The sequence below is a fragment of the Bactrocera latifrons genome, unplaced genomic scaffold (genome assembly GCF_001853355.1).
Source record: "Bactrocera latifrons isolate USDA-ARS-PBARC rearing strain unplaced genomic scaffold, ASM185335v1 scaffold_979, whole genome shotgun sequence".
NCBI classification, from domain to species: Eukaryota; Metazoa; Arthropoda; class Insecta; order Diptera; family Tephritidae; genus Bactrocera; species Bactrocera latifrons.
In genome coordinates, this window is record NW_017537688.1 from 29,890 (window position 1) to 47,246 (window position 17,357).

General features: G+C 36.2%; 3 protein-coding genes across 6 annotated transcripts in view; 1 reads left to right on the forward strand and 2 right to left on the reverse strand.

Moving 5' to 3' along the window:
• The first annotated feature begins 624 nt into the window (after positions 1–624).
• On the forward strand, positions 625–2,123 carry LOC108977928 (protein catecholamines up). Its single transcript, XM_018947916.1, has 2 exons — positions 625–1,063; positions 1,118–2,123. Exons 1-2 carry the CDS (start codon positions 736–738, stop codon positions 2,053–2,055), a joined length of 1,266 nt encoding a protein of 421 aa, XP_018803461.1. The 5' UTR covers positions 625–735; the 3' UTR covers positions 2,056–2,123.
• Positions 2,124–2,195: 72 nt separating this feature from the next.
• On the reverse strand, positions 2,196–6,027 carry LOC108977931 (tetratricopeptide repeat protein 19 homolog, mitochondrial). The gene is made up of 4 exons (XM_018947921.1): positions 5,327–6,027; positions 5,074–5,237; positions 4,870–5,017; positions 2,196–2,592 (listed from the first exon to the last, which is right to left on the reverse strand). The coding sequence occupies exons 1-4, from the start codon at positions 5,987–5,989 to the stop codon at positions 2,344–2,346; spliced, it is 1,224 nt and encodes a 407-aa protein (XP_018803466.1). The 5' UTR covers positions 5,990–6,027; the 3' UTR covers positions 2,196–2,343.
• A 628-nt stretch (positions 6,028–6,655) lies between these two features.
• LOC108977929 (E3 ubiquitin-protein ligase MIB2) overlaps positions 6,656–17,357 on the reverse strand; it is a 12,285-nt gene continuing 1,583 nt past the window's right edge. For all 4 annotated transcript variants that reach the window (XM_018947920.1, XM_018947919.1, XM_018947918.1 and 1 more), the window contains 8 exons: positions 16,991–17,131; positions 12,870–13,037; positions 12,062–12,233; positions 10,969–11,084; positions 10,692–10,877; positions 10,434–10,629; positions 10,209–10,371; positions 6,656–9,466 (listed from right to left, as the gene is read on the reverse strand). In XM_018947920.1, coding sequence (XP_018803465.1) covers positions 7,292–9,466; positions 10,209–10,371; positions 10,434–10,629; positions 10,692–10,877; positions 10,969–11,084; positions 12,062–12,233; positions 12,870–13,037; positions 16,991–17,057 — 3,243 coding nt within the window. In that variant the 5' untranslated portion in view covers positions 17,058–17,131 and the 3' untranslated portion in view covers positions 6,656–7,291. The remainder of the gene's footprint in view (positions 9,467–10,208; positions 10,372–10,433; positions 10,630–10,691; positions 10,878–10,968; positions 11,085–12,061; positions 12,234–12,869; positions 13,038–16,990; positions 17,132–17,357) is intronic.

The window sequence follows — 17,357 nt, forward strand, 5'->3', positions numbered from 1 at the left end:
TGCGGCTGTACGTAAAGAGTTTGAAATGTTTTCAGGATTTCAAAATGTCAAAAGACAAGCCAGGAGCAGATGCAGTATAACAGCATGTTATTAAAATATAAATATCTTTTTATTCGCACTTATATTATATATGTACACACATATTTACCAATGAAATCTAGTCCGAATTATATGAACATACATTTGTATATGTCTTCCTTAAAAGAATGTAATATGTACAAAAACCGAAATACATAGTTATTGTAATAGGGAAATATGTACATATTTATAATAGGARCTTTTTTGGAATACTTATTTCATTCTATTTAAATAAAATAATTGCAATTTCTTTAAAAATATTGAGATTAACAAAACTAATACAATCGATTCTGCATTGTGATGTTTGCTTTCAGACATCGTAAATTTGTGAGGTAATTGTGAGCATTTGTGCTTTTGAAATTACCTCACCAGATGGAAAACCTCTCAACTCAAACATCTCACAATAAGGAGGGTGATGATTTTTGTGAAGGCGCGAGTATAGAGCTAATGGAGAAAAAAGTTACCGCGTGTAAAGCATTATACTCTGGAAGGTGTTGTAAAGGAACATTGCTGAATTAATATAATACAATAATATGGCAATACTGTTGAGAATAAGTATGCACTGGCCGGCACCTGCCTTAATGTTGTGATGTGACGTGGAGAGTATACAGATTATAAGTTTTATAGTCCTGCTGCGTTATATTTAATTATAAAATAATGGCGACAATGGTCCGGCAATGCAATTTGGGTCAACGCCTAAGTAAAATTGCGTTGATAATACTATTGTGTGTTATTATGTTCTCACTACCATCACTTAGTTTTGGCCATAGTGATAATCCAAGCTTCAAGTATTCAAGAGAGGCGAATGAAAATTTCGATCCAAAAAAGGTTCCTGCTACAGTGCACGATCATCACGTTCATCACCACCACAATGACCATCATCATCCCGATTCACATGATCACGCTCACGATCATGAAGATGACCACCACCTTAGTGAAAATCATAAACATGAGCATCATGCGGAGAARGCTAAAGCTCCACAAGGTGGGTATTTTTGTCACGTATATTTATAGTATTTGAAAACTTTTTATATTTTAGATATGACAAGCATTTGGATACACTCTATTGGGTCCACATTGCTCATTAGCGCTGCGCCATTTGTGTTGCTATATGCCATTCGCTTAGACAATAGTGAAGCAATGAAGCCTCGTCTTAAAATTATATTAGCATTTGCATCTGGTGGTTTATTGGGAGATGCTTTTCTACATCTTATCCCACATTCAACTCATCCACATAGTCATGATGAGCATCACTCTCGTGAAGAAGCTCATAGTCACAGTCACGGTCATGACCATGAACATGGGCATGATATGAGGGTTGGCCTATGGGTGTTGGGTGGAATTATTGCTTTCCTTGCAGTTGAGAAGTTAGTAAGGCTCTTAAAAGGTGATGAGCATGGACACAGTCATGGTCATTCACAACCAAAAGAAACAAATGCGGAATCATCAAAAAAATCTGATAAAAAAACTGATGCTAAAAACGCGGATAATCGCAAAACTGCTAAAAATAATAGTGAAGCTAAGGAGGTAAAAATAACTGGGTATTTAAATTTAGCTGCCGATTTTGCTCATAATTTTACTGACGGTTTGGCTATTGGCGCCTCATACTTGGCCGGAAATAGTATCGGAATTGTAACAACAATTACGATATTATTGCACGAAGTACCTCATGAAATTGGAGATTTCGCCATCCTAATTAAGTCCGGTTGTACGAAACGCCAGGCAATGATGTTGCAATTAGTTACTGCGCTCGGCGCTATTGCTGGAACTGCACTAGCTTTACTGGGTGCTAGTGGTGAAGATGGTTCTACAGCATGGGTACTACCATTCACAGCAGGCGGATTTATATATATCGCAACTGTGAGTGTGCTTCCCGAATTGTTGGAGGAATCCACAAAATTAGGCCAGTCAATTAAGGAGATTATGGCTATGTTAATAGGCGTTGGTTTAATGATTTTCATCGCCAAATTAGAGTAAATATAATATTATAAATTGAAAAAAAAAAAAAACGTTATGCATTGAAATTTATTTAGTAGCATTTTTTTGTAAGCAAAATGCAAAGTAATAAATACTTTTTAATTAATTATTTTATTATAAATAAAATCTTTGTACCGAAATTATTTTTTTCAATCACTATAAATGTTTATTAAAATAAATAGTATAGTCGAGTTTTGTACAAATTATATTAATGTCAGGCAATTCACATAGCTTATTTGCCACAGGACAGCTTTATTTACAAGACAGCGGTAGTGTCGTTGTGGTTCTTCATTGCGCAAAAGATTTTATTTCGTTAAGGCAGTATTCGGCCTGTTCGACCGCGTCCAAGTTTTTACTATTCTTGSCAATCCTCCAAGCTAGCGAGCAAGCTTCTGTGGCTTTAGTTATTAAACCTTCCCGCAGATAAATTAACCCTAAATTGGCTTGCAAAACGCCTTCTTGTGCAGTATCGTTTAATTCTTTCACCAATTCTAAAGCATCCATTAAATACTTTTTGGCCAGTTCATATTCCTCAAGCTAAAAATGAAAGAATTGTTTCAATTAGGTATGTATGTATATTTAAAAAATTTGTAACTTGACAAAAGCTAAAGTGTATATATTTTTGAATTTTAAATGATTTACCGGTAAAGTTGATTTGGTTTAGAATGAACTTCAATATTTATATTAGTATTACTATTCCAACATTTAATTTAAGGTAGATATATAGATATAAATAGATACGAGCATATAAATAATCAAAATGACGATACGTGTTGAAATGCGAGTGATTGTCTGTCCGCCTGTCCGTCTGTGCAAGCGATACTTGGAGGATGGAGTCATGTGTAGAAGTTCGCGCAAGTGAGGAAAGTTTTCTGATCGCCATTCACTTGGGAGTGGCCAGAAACGATTCTTTTACATATGACTCAAGCAGCTCACGACTTCCGGTCCTTGACSAAGTATCCTTTGGGTAGCCTAAGAACATCCGTTTGAAGGTGAGCTAAAGTGAGAAGGCGAAACATTCAATGCATAGGGTTGTGCGCTGGGTTTGGAACCCGCCACGTAAAAAAAACCACCCCACTGACAACGCAACAACAGCCTCGGATGAGAGACCCCACTTTTGATGACGACTATGGCAAACGAAATAAGGACTGTGCAAGCGATAAGCGAAAAAAGGCTCTATTTAAACTCCACCTCGTTCCGGCCTTAAGACTTATAGGGAGTGGACCACGCGTTACGTGGCCCCATGTTGCCTGCGCAATACTCCGACACAAGCCTCTACTCAACCCGAGTGGCCAACAATGACCTCCACGGTCAGAAGCTTACACAGGCAACTTAGCTCCCACTCTGACTTGCTAATGTTAAAGCATCTAGGCTCGATGGAAGTTACCTCCGTTCCCACGGCAGTCGGGTCTACAAAAACCGGAACGGACCCGGATTTTTATCCGGCCAAGGACTGTCAACTCGGCAGAATTCTGCCGTTACAACAACAACAACATGGAAGTTACCTTACCAAGGTCCTCAACCTGTCATTGACTACTCTTTAAATACCCGATGTGTGGAAAATCGGAAGAGTGGGCCCACTACTGAAACCTGGGAAACCCGCCAACAAAGGGGAATCTTATCGCCCGATAACTCTCCTCTCCCCAGTAGTGAAGACACTTGAGGCCTTGCTACTCCCGACTTTCACACACCACCTGAGCCTAGCCAATCACTACCATGGATTCCGAAAAGTGCACAGCCCACCATAGCACTTGGCGGCATAAACGCTCAGATAATTCGTGACCTCAACCGGAAACCACCCTGTGAGAGAACGATCCTCGTAGCGTTGTACTTGTCAAAAGCTTTTGACACAGTCAACTACACAACGCTACTGCAGGACATCGAAAAAACTACGCTTCCTCCAGGGCTAAAGAGGTGGACCATGAATTATCTGAACGGTCTTCAGTCATCCGTACTATTTCYAGGTAAAACATCTTAACTGAGAAGAATTAAACAGGGAGTTCCGCAGGGTGGTGTCCTCTCCCCGCTACTGTTTTACTTCTACATCTCGAAACTCCCGCAACAACCAGAGRGGGTTTCCATAACCTCGTATGCCGATGACTGCACGATAATGACGTCGGGCGGTTAACAACTACCTCTCCGACCTTTATCGTTTCCTCACTGCACGACACTTTCCCCCACCAAATCCACAGCGACGATATTCACGAACTGGACGAAGGAGTATAGACTTGAACTTAATATTGCAGCTGATGGCGTCAAAATTCCGACTGTCAATAACCCTAAGATTTTAGGCGTAACCTTCGATAGTCTATGCTACTTCTCTCCTCATACGACCGCGATTATCGCCAAAGTACAGAGCCGCAACAAGATCCTCAAGTCGCTAGCCGGCAGCACATGGGGAAAAGATAAAGAAACGTTGTTGGCAACTTACAACGCAATCGATCGGTATAAGAATATCTATTTCACAGGTTGCCTTTTCGTCATATGCCTAATATATTAAATTTAAATTCGGTATATGTTTATGTTTATACATATATCACATGCCATATACATATGTATATCAGTGAGTTAATTTGATTGATTTTAATATAAATATCTCAGTTACGAAGTAATAATTTTTTGCAATCTTTACGAACTTTTATCGGATAACTAATGTTGAATTTTTTTCGCAAATTTTTTAAAAATAAAGTGTTACTAACACCTTTATGTGTTTTCCCGGCTCTGATCCGTACAAATTGAGAGAGTATAAAATGTTCAGTAACACCCAAACTTAGCTTTCTTCCTTGTTAAATAATAAGTTCTTGCACTACTTACATTAACACACGTCACACTAAGATTATTCAGGATGGTTATTGATTCCTCGTTTATTCGTCCGTAAATTTCAACTAATGAGTCATAAGCCTCTTGAAACGACTTTTTKGCATCAGAATATTTACCTAGTTTCATTTGCAATTGACCGAACCTAATAAGTCAAAAAGTTTTAATTAGCAAGTTTTAATGCGGATAAAAATGTTTTACCAATTTTTTGTTAGTCCCAGCAGTTCCTGGACATCCTTGTCATTCGGAGTTTGCTTCATATGTTCCTCAATTCTTTTCAAAGTCCATGTAAACCCTTGCATAGCTTTGTCTAATTCTCCTTGCAATTGAGCCATGTGAGCTAGTTTGGCGCTAATATGCATTACCTAAAAAAAGTTTTCTAAATTGACTTCTTAATAGAAATACATATGTATATAAACATAAATTCAAACACCATCGACTAAGTAAAAAATACCTGGGAGCTATTTTCGCCATAACCTTCACTGAACAATCTTTTCATTACTTCAGCAAACAATTTCTCTGCCTTTTTGAATTGTTCCCGCTCCATAGCAAGATTCGCCATGACATCATAAATATAGGTAACACCTTCCTTACTTTGCAAATCTTGAGCCATACGTAATGCCAGGTGCAACATTTGTTCTGCTTTATCAAATTCTTGTCGTTGTATACATAATACTGAACGTTTAATAGTAGTTATTAATTTATCCTCTGGCGTTTCTTCGTCTTTTGTTTTACCGAAGATTCCGAAGGAGAATGCACCACTGGCAACAATACCCATTTTTGAAAGCGCCATATAATCTGACCATTTATGTTGCTCCCGATTTTCTTCTTGTTGCGGTTCGTTCCATTTTTTCCATTTTTTTTGGTTTTGGTTGTTTATGTTTGTATTATTATCTATTTCAATACCATTTATTGTTTTTAATTTTAAAACTTTCCGCAAATTTTCTTCTTGTTGCGGTTCGTTTTTCCATTTTTTTTGGTTTTGGTTGTTTATGTTTGTATTATTATCTATTTCAATACCATTTATTGTTTTTAATTTTAAAACTTTCCGCAAATTTAGCACTTTTAAATTTCGAGCTAAATATTGCGAAATACTAAATACAATTACCGAATTCATTTTTAATTTTTTTGATGTATGATCAGCTGTTCGGAAAAGTTATCAAGGGAATAGAAACAGCTGATAGTGTTGGAACAACAAAAATATTCGATATGCGTGTACGTATGGATATGTAATACACTCAGCAAAATTTAATTACAATCTTAAAAAAACGAGCTACCAAACAATATATCCAAGATTATACCAGATAACAGGAAGAAACGCGATTAATTAACAAGGCTTAACCACACACCATGGTCTTATCCTATATCTGTTTCCACGTCAGTCGGTTGAGAAGTAATCTGACTGACAATTGTCAACTCAGTGGAAGTACCAAGCTAAAGTGTTGATTGTCTTTTCAATCCGTGTTACGTATATCCAACGGTGATGAAAAGGTATTCGTATTGGGTGTTATAGTACGTAACGATCTAGGACTTTTAGTCCGTTAATGATTATCAACTCGGCAGCTTCCCCCCTAATTAAGAACGTTTTCGGCCGCTACGACAAAAATCAGGAATATCTCCATCATGCGCTTGAGTTTAAAGAAGTACAGAGGTGATTTAGCTACAGACAGTTAACTTGAGGAATGTTTCAAAATAATAACAACAACAAAAGCCTKATGCGCTTCAGTTTAACTGAAATCGTTGGATTGTTTAAAAGTATTTTATAAATTACAWCCATATTAAATAAATTTACCGATTTTTGTATATTTATTTATAATACATTTAATTTTGGTATAAGTGGACACTAATGTATGATCTGAAGAGTAGTTTTACATGTTTCAATTTTTTAAAGTATTAATTCAATTTACAAACATTTGGTCTTATAGAACCATGCAAACGATCACTAATTTTTATATGCATGTGTTTATGGGTGTAGGGATGTRAGTGTATGTTTATTTAACGTTATGCTGAATTCGTAAAATAATAATGAATACAACTGAAATTGCAGCATAATGAAATATGTTAATAAATACATACATATGTTACAATAAGAACACATATCTAAAATTTATGCATGTTTGTACATATGACTACGTATGTGCAAGTATGCATATTCGAAATAAATAATAATCATAATCGTGGTTTTCTCCGTAGTCATAAACATAATCGTGAACATATAGTACTAACGTTTATTATCGTCACCTTAGTATTGACTTTCGTTGATATTCTCAACATTTTAATCGATCAGTTAGTATAAACACTGGATATATGCTGTTCATATTTTCCTCTTCCTTTTTATTTACAATTTACAAGCTTGTAAAGAATATCAGCTTCCTCCGCTCGCACTGATATATACGTTACCAGGTTGCTTGAAGCTTTTCTAATATAAGTTTATTTTTCTAAGAATGGTTTTGCGACACATATGACAGGTGCGTAAAGTTTCCGCACAACGTGAGCACGCACCATGACCACACAGAAAGGCGACATCACGAGTACGTTCCATACAAATGCTGCAGTAGTGTGTCTCCTCATATTCCTGTATTTTGTTTTCCAGATATCGCAAACGATCTGCTGAAGGTACACGCGTCTGATCAGAACTGAATACAACACGCCCACCGGCAGCAATGCGTCGCTCAATTTGAACGCCGCACCGCAGGCACTTCTTCATACGCAGGCCACATTCTTCGCAAGAAATTTGATGTTGGCACGGCTCGAATTTAATTAACTGTAACTTTTCATCACAAACTATGCACTCCTGTGGACCAATGTGGAAGGGCACATTAGTGGGTGGTGGCGGTGGAGGTGTCGCTTTGGGACTTGCTTTGGGCGCAGCAGCTCCTTCGATACGATTACGCGATACTTTGCGATTCCCAGTTAACTGTGTGACACCTGAAGTAGAAGGAATCGGCGTCATGTGTACGTACTGTTGAGCGTCCAACATATTGTTGCTGCCAACTATTGGATTAGTCTGAGCTTGTCGATCGGAGTTCAGCTTCTTTGCGCCTGCTGGTTCGTCAGTTGAGTTTTCAACATGATGAGTTGGAGTACTGCTATGAGGCGTTGGTATCTGATTAAAAGTATTCGGTTGCAAAACATCTGTGATGATATCAGCAGCATTGTTGCTATGCACTACTGTTGCAGAAGCTCCAGCTGTTGCACCATCATTATCTGTATTCAAATTAAGTGCCTGAATATTGTTTTCCATCTCACCAGCCGAATTTAAGGTTGCTGCTTCGTTAGTCGTTGACGATGACGATGCTGTGGCACCTATTTGACATTGATATCTCAAAATCAGCTGTTTCATATCTTTATTTGTAATCCAATCGAAAATGTTGGTGCCCTTATTGTTTTGTTCCACACGGCAGCCACAAGATGACAAGTAACATAGAATTGAATACATGAGACGATCATCGAGGATGTGTGAAAGATTATCATATATAGACCGTATTTTTGGTGAGTCTTCTCCAGACGGTTCGGCCGCCTGTTGCAAATTAGTTTTCTTAATAACACACAAGTGCATCGCATTGTCGCCATCTTCATCACGAGCCATAATATCGCAACGGAGCGAAACAAGACGTTCAATTACAGACGCATGCCCTTGAGAAACTGCCAAGAGAAATGGAGTTTGGCGTCGGTTATTTCGTATATCAATCTCTGCAAGCCCCTCCATTACCAGTGTTTCAACAACRCGCGCATGACCATTAAGAGCGGCTAAATGCAGAGCGGCAAAGCCATCATCCTTTTTAACATTGACTAGTTGTCGTGCCAGCTGCAGTATGCGTTTAGCCGCCACAACGTTGCCCTTAAGCGAAGCATGATGCAGCACATTAAATCCGCGATTATTTTTTATGAAAAAATCTAAGTTTGGCGCATTACAAAGCAGTTCTACCACTTCGGAGTTTTCCTTGCCGATGGCATCATGTAAAGCCGTATCACCATACGAATCTTGAATATTCACATCGGCTCCAAATTGCAGTAGTTCACGGACACAGTGTGGCGTCTTCTTGTGTGCGCATATATGCAATGCTGAGCAATGACTCGAATTGAGAAAATTTATATCAGCTCCATTTTGTAGTAAAACCCGCATAGTTTCGGGTTGATTACCGAAGGCAGCATAATGAAGTGCAGAATCGCCCTCTTTGTCTACAACATTCACATTGGCACCTTTGGCTATAAGATATTTAACTAAATCAACATAACCCTGATGGGCAGCCACTTGTACACAAGCTTTGCCTCCACTCATCACATTCACTTGTTCCGGATGGGCGTCCAAGTATTGTTTTACAAAATCTAAATGACCTTGAGCCGCCTCACGCACCAACTTATCGGCAACAGAAGTGCCAGACAGGCCCGATAGCGGTGTCATTACATGATCAATGCGCCTATGGCTCAGATCCATCATACTATTTGATCGTTCTGCCGCCGTAGCCAAAGGTGATCGTTCTAAATGTACGCACTTCGGGTTTAGTGTCCATTCGAATCCATCATCGAGTTGTTGAATACGCAAGTCGCCATCCGAATACACTTTTATCACTTTACATCGCTTTCCCAAAGCCTAAAATGATAGATTTGAATGTTGGCTTTTTAATGAAATTTTAAAGGACTATAATGAAAATCAATTCGATTTGTGCTAAAATAGTTTAGAATTTAAGAGTGATACAGTACTTATTTTTTTTAATTGAAATATTAATAATAAAAATAAAATAAATCAATTATTTAATTGGATTCGGTTGCGTTAGGTAAATATGTTGATATTTGTGAATCCACGCATAATTCAACTTGGACTGTAGAGTCCATTGTGGTGCTCAGAACTCCGAAGTACGGATCAAAACGACCGTCGTATACAAATTTATTGAGCTGGCTGATATATACTCTTTGAACCTAGACTTATAAGCCCGTGAAAGATATCTTCACTTATAAAAAGGTTCCATAGAACTTTGCTTTCGATCGTGCAATTTGTATGGCAATTTTCGTATTTGACAAAATGTCTTTAAACAATATTTCACGGAATAAAGAAATTTGGCCCAAAAGTTTTTTTCAAGAACATGTATTTAATCGTTTACTTGGTATGGCTTCTTGCGGGGAAAATGTCGTGTGCAAAATTATAGATCGATATTTCGAAAATGTGGGACTAGTTSGCGTATATACAGACTGACGTTGCTAAATTGACTTAGCTAGTTACTAGTGACCAGTTATATACTATTTATTTTAGCGTATCGGATTTTTTTTTCGAATGCTACAGACWGTGGTAAACTTAATATACCCTGTTCTGAGTATAATAATTTTTACATGCTTACATAACGCATAAGATCAATCCATTCACCATGTCCTTTTTGCAGCTGCTGCACTTTGTTCGCATCGTTTATAATAGTCACCAGATCGCCAACGCGAAAAGATATAACCTTGACCAGTGCAGCCGGATGAAATGTCCAACGATTAGGACAATTATCGTATTGTACTCTGAAAGTTGAATTTAAATTGGTATTATTTTCAATACATAAGCCAATCTATAAGACATTTACCGTATGTCACCCTTTTCGGTAATGCGATGGACGGCGCCCAATTTTGGTAACTGTTCTACCATTCGGGGGTTCCATCCACCATGACCTTGTTGCAGTTTCATCAAGGCATCAACATCAAGACACACCTTTACGCGATCACCGACTGAGAATGATGGTTTCCCAGTAGGCACCACAGGCTGTTGCTCTTCAGGTTGTCCTATAAAAAAAATTTTACTATGCACAACTCAACATATTTTTGTGAATATATTAGCTGCTTACCCAACACAGGCATATGGTCTTTGTAATAATAACCTCCAATTGACGGAAAAGTACACTTTAGGTCGACGTTACCCTTGTGACCTAAGCGATAGACATTCGTTGAACCAGTGACCCAAGAAACATTTGCTACACTTCTACAAGACTCATTGTCCCAACCACGAATTTCCATAACACGCCCGGTTTTGCCTTTCAGAATATATATAAAATATTAGTTGTACATAACATGCCTTCGTAAGTGCAAAAATATATATATATGTATATAATTTCGAAACATTACCTTCACCACCGTCCTGTTGGCCCCACTCCCAATCAGGGCCACGTACAACTTTGGCTCCAATGAATATACCTTTTAGTTGAATGCGTTTGGAATTCTTTCTTGGAGGCAGACGAACACTTAAAGTAAATTTAATTTGCACAATTAATAAACAAAAATTAAATCTCAGGCAACAATTTATATAGTTTTAAGCTTATTAAATTTATTCTAGACTTCAAGAGATCTCTACTATAAAACGAACTAAACCAACAAGTGTACAAAGTTGTTTCTTCTTAGATGAACCGTTTGCACTTCAATCTTTGATATTCTCTGAAGTGCCTTGAATAATACATTCTATATAGGTTTGTATTTCTTTTGCTTCGTTTTTTTTTTTTGTTTATTGTTATAAGTAATGTCATGCACCTGATCTGGGTGCCTGATCACAGGGGTATAGCCGGCAACAAGCTGGCTGACGACCTTGCCCGCTCTGCAGCCTCCAATAGTATGGTTGGGCCCGAACCGTTCACTGGGGTGGGTCCCCATACTGTGAAGGRGCTGCTCCGCAAGGAAGAAAGAGTGTGCAGAAAAAGGCATTGGCAGTGAGCGCATGGTATGCGACACGCCAGCTGCTAGTTGAGGGGTATAACTAGAAGAGGTTCAAATCGATAATAAACTTCCCAAGGGACAAACTTAGGCTTCTGGTCTCATTTTACACCGGCAACTGCAAGTTGAAAAGGCATTTATCTAACATGGGCCTATCATCTTGCGTTAACTGTCGGTTTTACAACAGGGAGCCTGAAACCCCGGAGCACCTGCTAATTAACTGCGTTGCAGTCTGTAGGCGCAGGTCAAAGGCCCTTGGATCTATGTATCTGGAAAGGGATCACATCGCCTMGTTAGCGCCCAGCAGGATATTGGATTTCATCAATATGCTGGGGCTAAGTGAGTCCCTGTGAGTTAGGAGAGGTCGCGGTGCATTCCTCAATTATTTTTATCTTATATGCATGTCTGCAAAGTGCAAAGGGCATTAAAAAAAAGATTAAGAAATAGTAAAATAATATACAATTGGAAAATAATAGATATTAAAATATGGTCAGGTGTAGCATTCAAAACATACCCAAGTGACGTAGGTGTTGTGTAACGTATAAATGTATGATCCGTATCGTGCAGATCAGCGCCGTAGCAATTAGCACAGAGATGGTAGTTAGAGCACTGAGCGCATTTAAAAACAATGCCAGCTATGCCGGGCTTTGAGCAGCCATCACAAACCACATTCGAATGACGTACGCCTAAAGTATATTAAGAAAAAATATAGTTAAATGTTTTACAATTATTCAAATATATTAAAACGGTAATGAGAAATTTTCTTTAAAGATTTTTTTCCCGAATCTTCATTCAGTAACGTATTGGATCTATAACTAAATAAAAACAAAAGAACAGCGTCAGCTTGGCGACCAAGAATTAATCAAACCAATTCTTTTCTTAGATTTTAATGTTCTGAATTAAAACTTATTAAAGTGTGGGCATTCTGCAACGACCAGAAAAATTGATAGGCAGAAGCCTGAGATTTTCTTTTTATTAAAGTATTGTGGAATAACTTCAAGCAAAAAAACCATTTTCAGCCACAGTGTTCGAATTCTTGAACATTTTTTGTTTATTCTTAAAACGAATACTGAAAAAATTCTTTCATAAATTCTGATGTGGAAATTCCCATATAATATTATATCTGAGCTCCATTTTGCTCTAAAATGGTATACATTTTTTATAACTAAGATCACAAGACATTCCTTTTTCAAAATTTAATAATAATTTAGTAAACGTCCGAGTTTTACTTTCTCTATCCTACTTACGAATTGCGCCGTTTTATCAATTCTCTATCTAAGTATTAAATTGAGAAATTGAAATGAACATTGTTTGCTACTTACCAACTTGGGCGTTATCAACGATAATCAAATCGTATTGATTTTGGTAACCAACACGATARTTTGTTCGGTGTCCAGAATCCCAATTGACTACAACTGTATTTTCTGGTGAGTGTGTCGATCCAGAGCGCCCAATCTCACAGACAGTGCCAACGTGACCTTCTCCGTTGTCTATCGGAAGATAATAGAGTTTTTGTAAGAATGATTTTAGAATTTCACATTCGAATAGGGCGGGGGATACGATCTATAGTAGTGCATATGTACAAAAGTATATGTATAATGGATATAAACGATGCTTAAATTGAGTGCATAGGCACACATACTAAAATATTTTTAATTACACGCACTGCTATTTATAAAAAATCGCGTTTCCAGCAGATGTTTTGTATCTACACGGCATAAAATTATTAGTAAATAAAGTCTATATACAAATACGCAGAGTACATTCGAAAACTCCAGCAATGCCAAGTGAACGCTACACACGGATTTCCGCTATATACAAACATACATAGGTATACCATTTGTATGTGTACGTACAGTTCCGATTGTACAATTGGCACCATCGAAAACACTTTGTAATTATTTCGTTGAAAATGATTTCAATTTGATAGTACTACAATGCTATTACTCAGTAATATTTCCCATTACTGGACATGAAAATACCCAAGCTATAGAAAATATACATTCATATTAATCTTGACTGAAGGCTTGCGGCCGTTATAGACGAGCCGACAATAATTTTTACATTTTTAATATAAATTGACAATTTATTGATTGAATAATAAAAAACAAGAACAAACGTTAACTTCGGCTGCACCGAAACATAATACCCTTCACAGATGCCTTTTTTATACCATAAACCTTTTTTTCTTTATTTTGCTTGGTCAGTTTAAATGGCAACTATATGCTATAGTGATCCGATTTGAACAATAAGTTTGAAGATTTAGCAGCAGCCGAGATAATAACACAATACATACAGCAATTTTATTTTTCATGACTGTATTCTTTATGTAAACGTTTTTCGTATTTCCTTCGCAATATCGGCTGATCTCAATTAGGGGTTTACTTAGACGAARAAATAAAACGATCTGCGGAAGTCTTTTAACAACACTTTTTTCTTATATGYAACAACTTTGCTTTAAATTTAAATACGAGTACATATGTATGTATATCCATATTGTATGTATATCCATATGTATATACGAATGTATATAAAAGTATTTTCGGAATTATTCAATATATCAAGGGGATAATCAACTTCCTTTTCGAGTTAATACCAAAGATAGTTTCAGTCGCAAYATTTTCCTCCATTTCACTTATTTATAACTCACAGTACATACAAAGAAAGTATTTTGTCATTCTGCCCTTCTGGACTCTTGTAAAAGTTGTGGTATCTGCCAACTAAACTCCAAAAATAGAAATGGGCGCGTGTTTGTATTTTTTTTTTTACACCGCGAGGATACGTCCCCAACAAAATGCAAATAAATGTGAGGCGTGATGCTTCAAATTGTTTGTGTTTTTACACGCTGGCACTTTTGAAAAACCCATACATACATATGTATATAAGCATATATCTGAGGTATGTCCAAATGTATGTTCATACAGTACGTACTATGGTGTGCAATGTCGCATGCTATTATCACTTGCATCCCTACCTCTAAATAGGCTGTAAGATCAATTGCAATGCATAAGAGAATACGGAAAACAATATTCTCAACTCTGAGCCTTTATAATTATAGAGAGAAATTTAACGACTTTATTTCTGTGGATAATCGTAACGTAGTTAAATTTAATAAAGATAACTGTACCGATACTAAGCATTTCTACGGAAGTATGTAATCATTGATACATGACAATTCCACAGGAACCTTATAAAAATGTATTATTCTATGCACTTTAATATTTTCTTGATTTTCCCAAAAAGGGTCATGCGGGACGAGATGCTCCGCATTCTCCTGGTTTGCGCTGGCATTGAGTCCAAACCAGACCCCCCGGAATTTTTCTACGGCGTTTACACTAGAAGACTTTATCTAAAGTATACCTCGGATAGATGTTATACATGGAATGGATGGAGCCATCTTTTAAGACACAGGGAGTGGACCGCAAGTTACGTGATATTCGTATATGAACTACCCGAGCGGTCGACAAACATCCCTACAGTTTCGAGGTAAAAACTCGTAGTATTAAATAGGGCATCCTGTAGGGTGGTGTTTTTTTCCCACTTTTACATTTCGAATCTCTTTAAACCAGCCGAGGGAATTACCAAGTTCTTCTTGTTGTTGAAGTTGCAGAAATTATTCCGGAATTAATTTCGAGGAATGCCGAGTTGGCAGTCCTTGTCCGGAAAAAATCCGGGTCTGTTCCGGTTACTTAGACCCAACCTCGTACGCTGATGGGAGCACGATATTGACGACGGGTAATGTACTGATGTAACGGCATCAACAATAACAACACACATACATACATACATCTTCGTAGCTATGGTGATCATTACAGCTCTTACTGCGTAGTATATATGTACATACTTATGTATATAAAAAATTGTATACATTAGATCTTAAATATAACATTGTTTACTATACCGGCCGATTCTGTACTCTGATACAGTATCAAGTCTCTAAATTTGAGATTTTAAGTTTTGACAATTTTTGAGACTTGAGACGATTTTGCTATTCTGTAAGAGACARTCACAAAATATATTATACTTTATTATTCAGAGATGTTTATACACTTGAATGAAAATAAATATGTCGATAACAAATATTAAATTTTCTATAACATAGTCAAAAAACATAATTATCAATAAAAATAAAAATATATGTTGACTTTGTTTCATAATATTAACGAAATTTATGTAAAATTTATTTATTTTTAACCTTTTCATGTTTGAGTTGCTTACAAAATAGAAAAGAAAACGACTATCGATTAATATCTATGGTGATCTCTATTCAGAATATTCAAAATGACAGACAAGAGTTCTTTCTGGTTTTGTGACTTGCTATCTACCAGGTCTCAAATTTGAGGCAATATTTTGAGACTAAAGCTAAAGACTGTTTMGTGAATAGTAACTAGTCACAAATTGAGATTTTACCACAAAATGTCTCAAATAAAGACTAGAGACTGATTACAGAATCCCGCTATTAATATATGTATAGTCGCGTGCTACATATGCATGTATATGGATTAAAATAAACTCTTGTATAAACGCACTAAATTTAAAAGTTTTGTATAGTATACTACAGATATACATAAATATGTACCTTACAAACGCAGAACATTAAACAGATGAATTAAAAGAAAAAACGCGGCCTTCAGTAAATAAGGTCATAAAGACTATACTAATATATATATATAATATAGGTTTAAGAAAAAAAATATTGATCTGAAAAAAATTAGCATTTGATTACTTTTTTTTTTAAATAATTGTAAATATATAAAAAATGTTACACTCATAAGAGTAACAAAGAAAGTTATATAATTCGGTTTTAGGGCCATTCGCAGTGTTTTTATTTCAAAATTGCAATTAAACATTATTTTACGGCATTTTCTAGTAATTAAACTCTGAGTGTGAAATATTAACTTATATTCTCTCCAAGTAATTTTTACATTTTGATTTCATTATGTTTATTGTCAAAGAAATTGTTCACTTGATACTTATCGATATTACAATAAAAGATAGACAGTATACCAAAAGAATCACCACACATTTTCATAACGAATTTTAATTGGTTTCGCTTAATTTGTTTACATTAAWATAATACTTTCATGTTTCGGATATTATGCATTATTAAGGAGCGTTAATGAAATATCAGTCTTGGACCCAGAAATGATATATGTATTATATTTTACATTTTCTTCTTGCAACTGTCGGATCTATGTAACCAGGACGTACGTTTTGTATCTGATTTCAGTGACGTTTTCTGTGGCACAAAACAACTGCGGGAGTAGCCAACTCTCTTTGTGGGTCTTTGAGAGCCTCTATTCGAAGATATAACACATTTTAATTTKCCATAATTTTTTCTACGTTATAATTCCATATGTATTTCATTTTATAATTTATTTATTTTTCGATGATTGTAAATGTTTTAGTTAAAACTTATTCTACTTTCTAAATTTTAGCATACCTTGATTTTGCCATATCCAATTTGGTCCTCGTACTACGCGTATACCAGGTTGTATAGCTGGTCGCATTTCCGTTCAATATACTTTAAGATATTGAATTTGTTTCAATTATGGAAGTATGTAACGATACGACCGACTTAATCCTGAAATAATGTAATTGAATATAAAAGCAGCCTWTATTTTTKGTCAATATATAGGTAGTTTAGACGTAAGATATATGTCACCGTATAGATATTTAAGTATTAAATATGTTTACAAACAATAATTTCGAAAACCTATGTTTTACGATTATTCGGTTATATTATTCAAACAATATCAAGATAAAGAGCTAACGTACATATGTATAAATAAAAGATAATGCAAAATCTA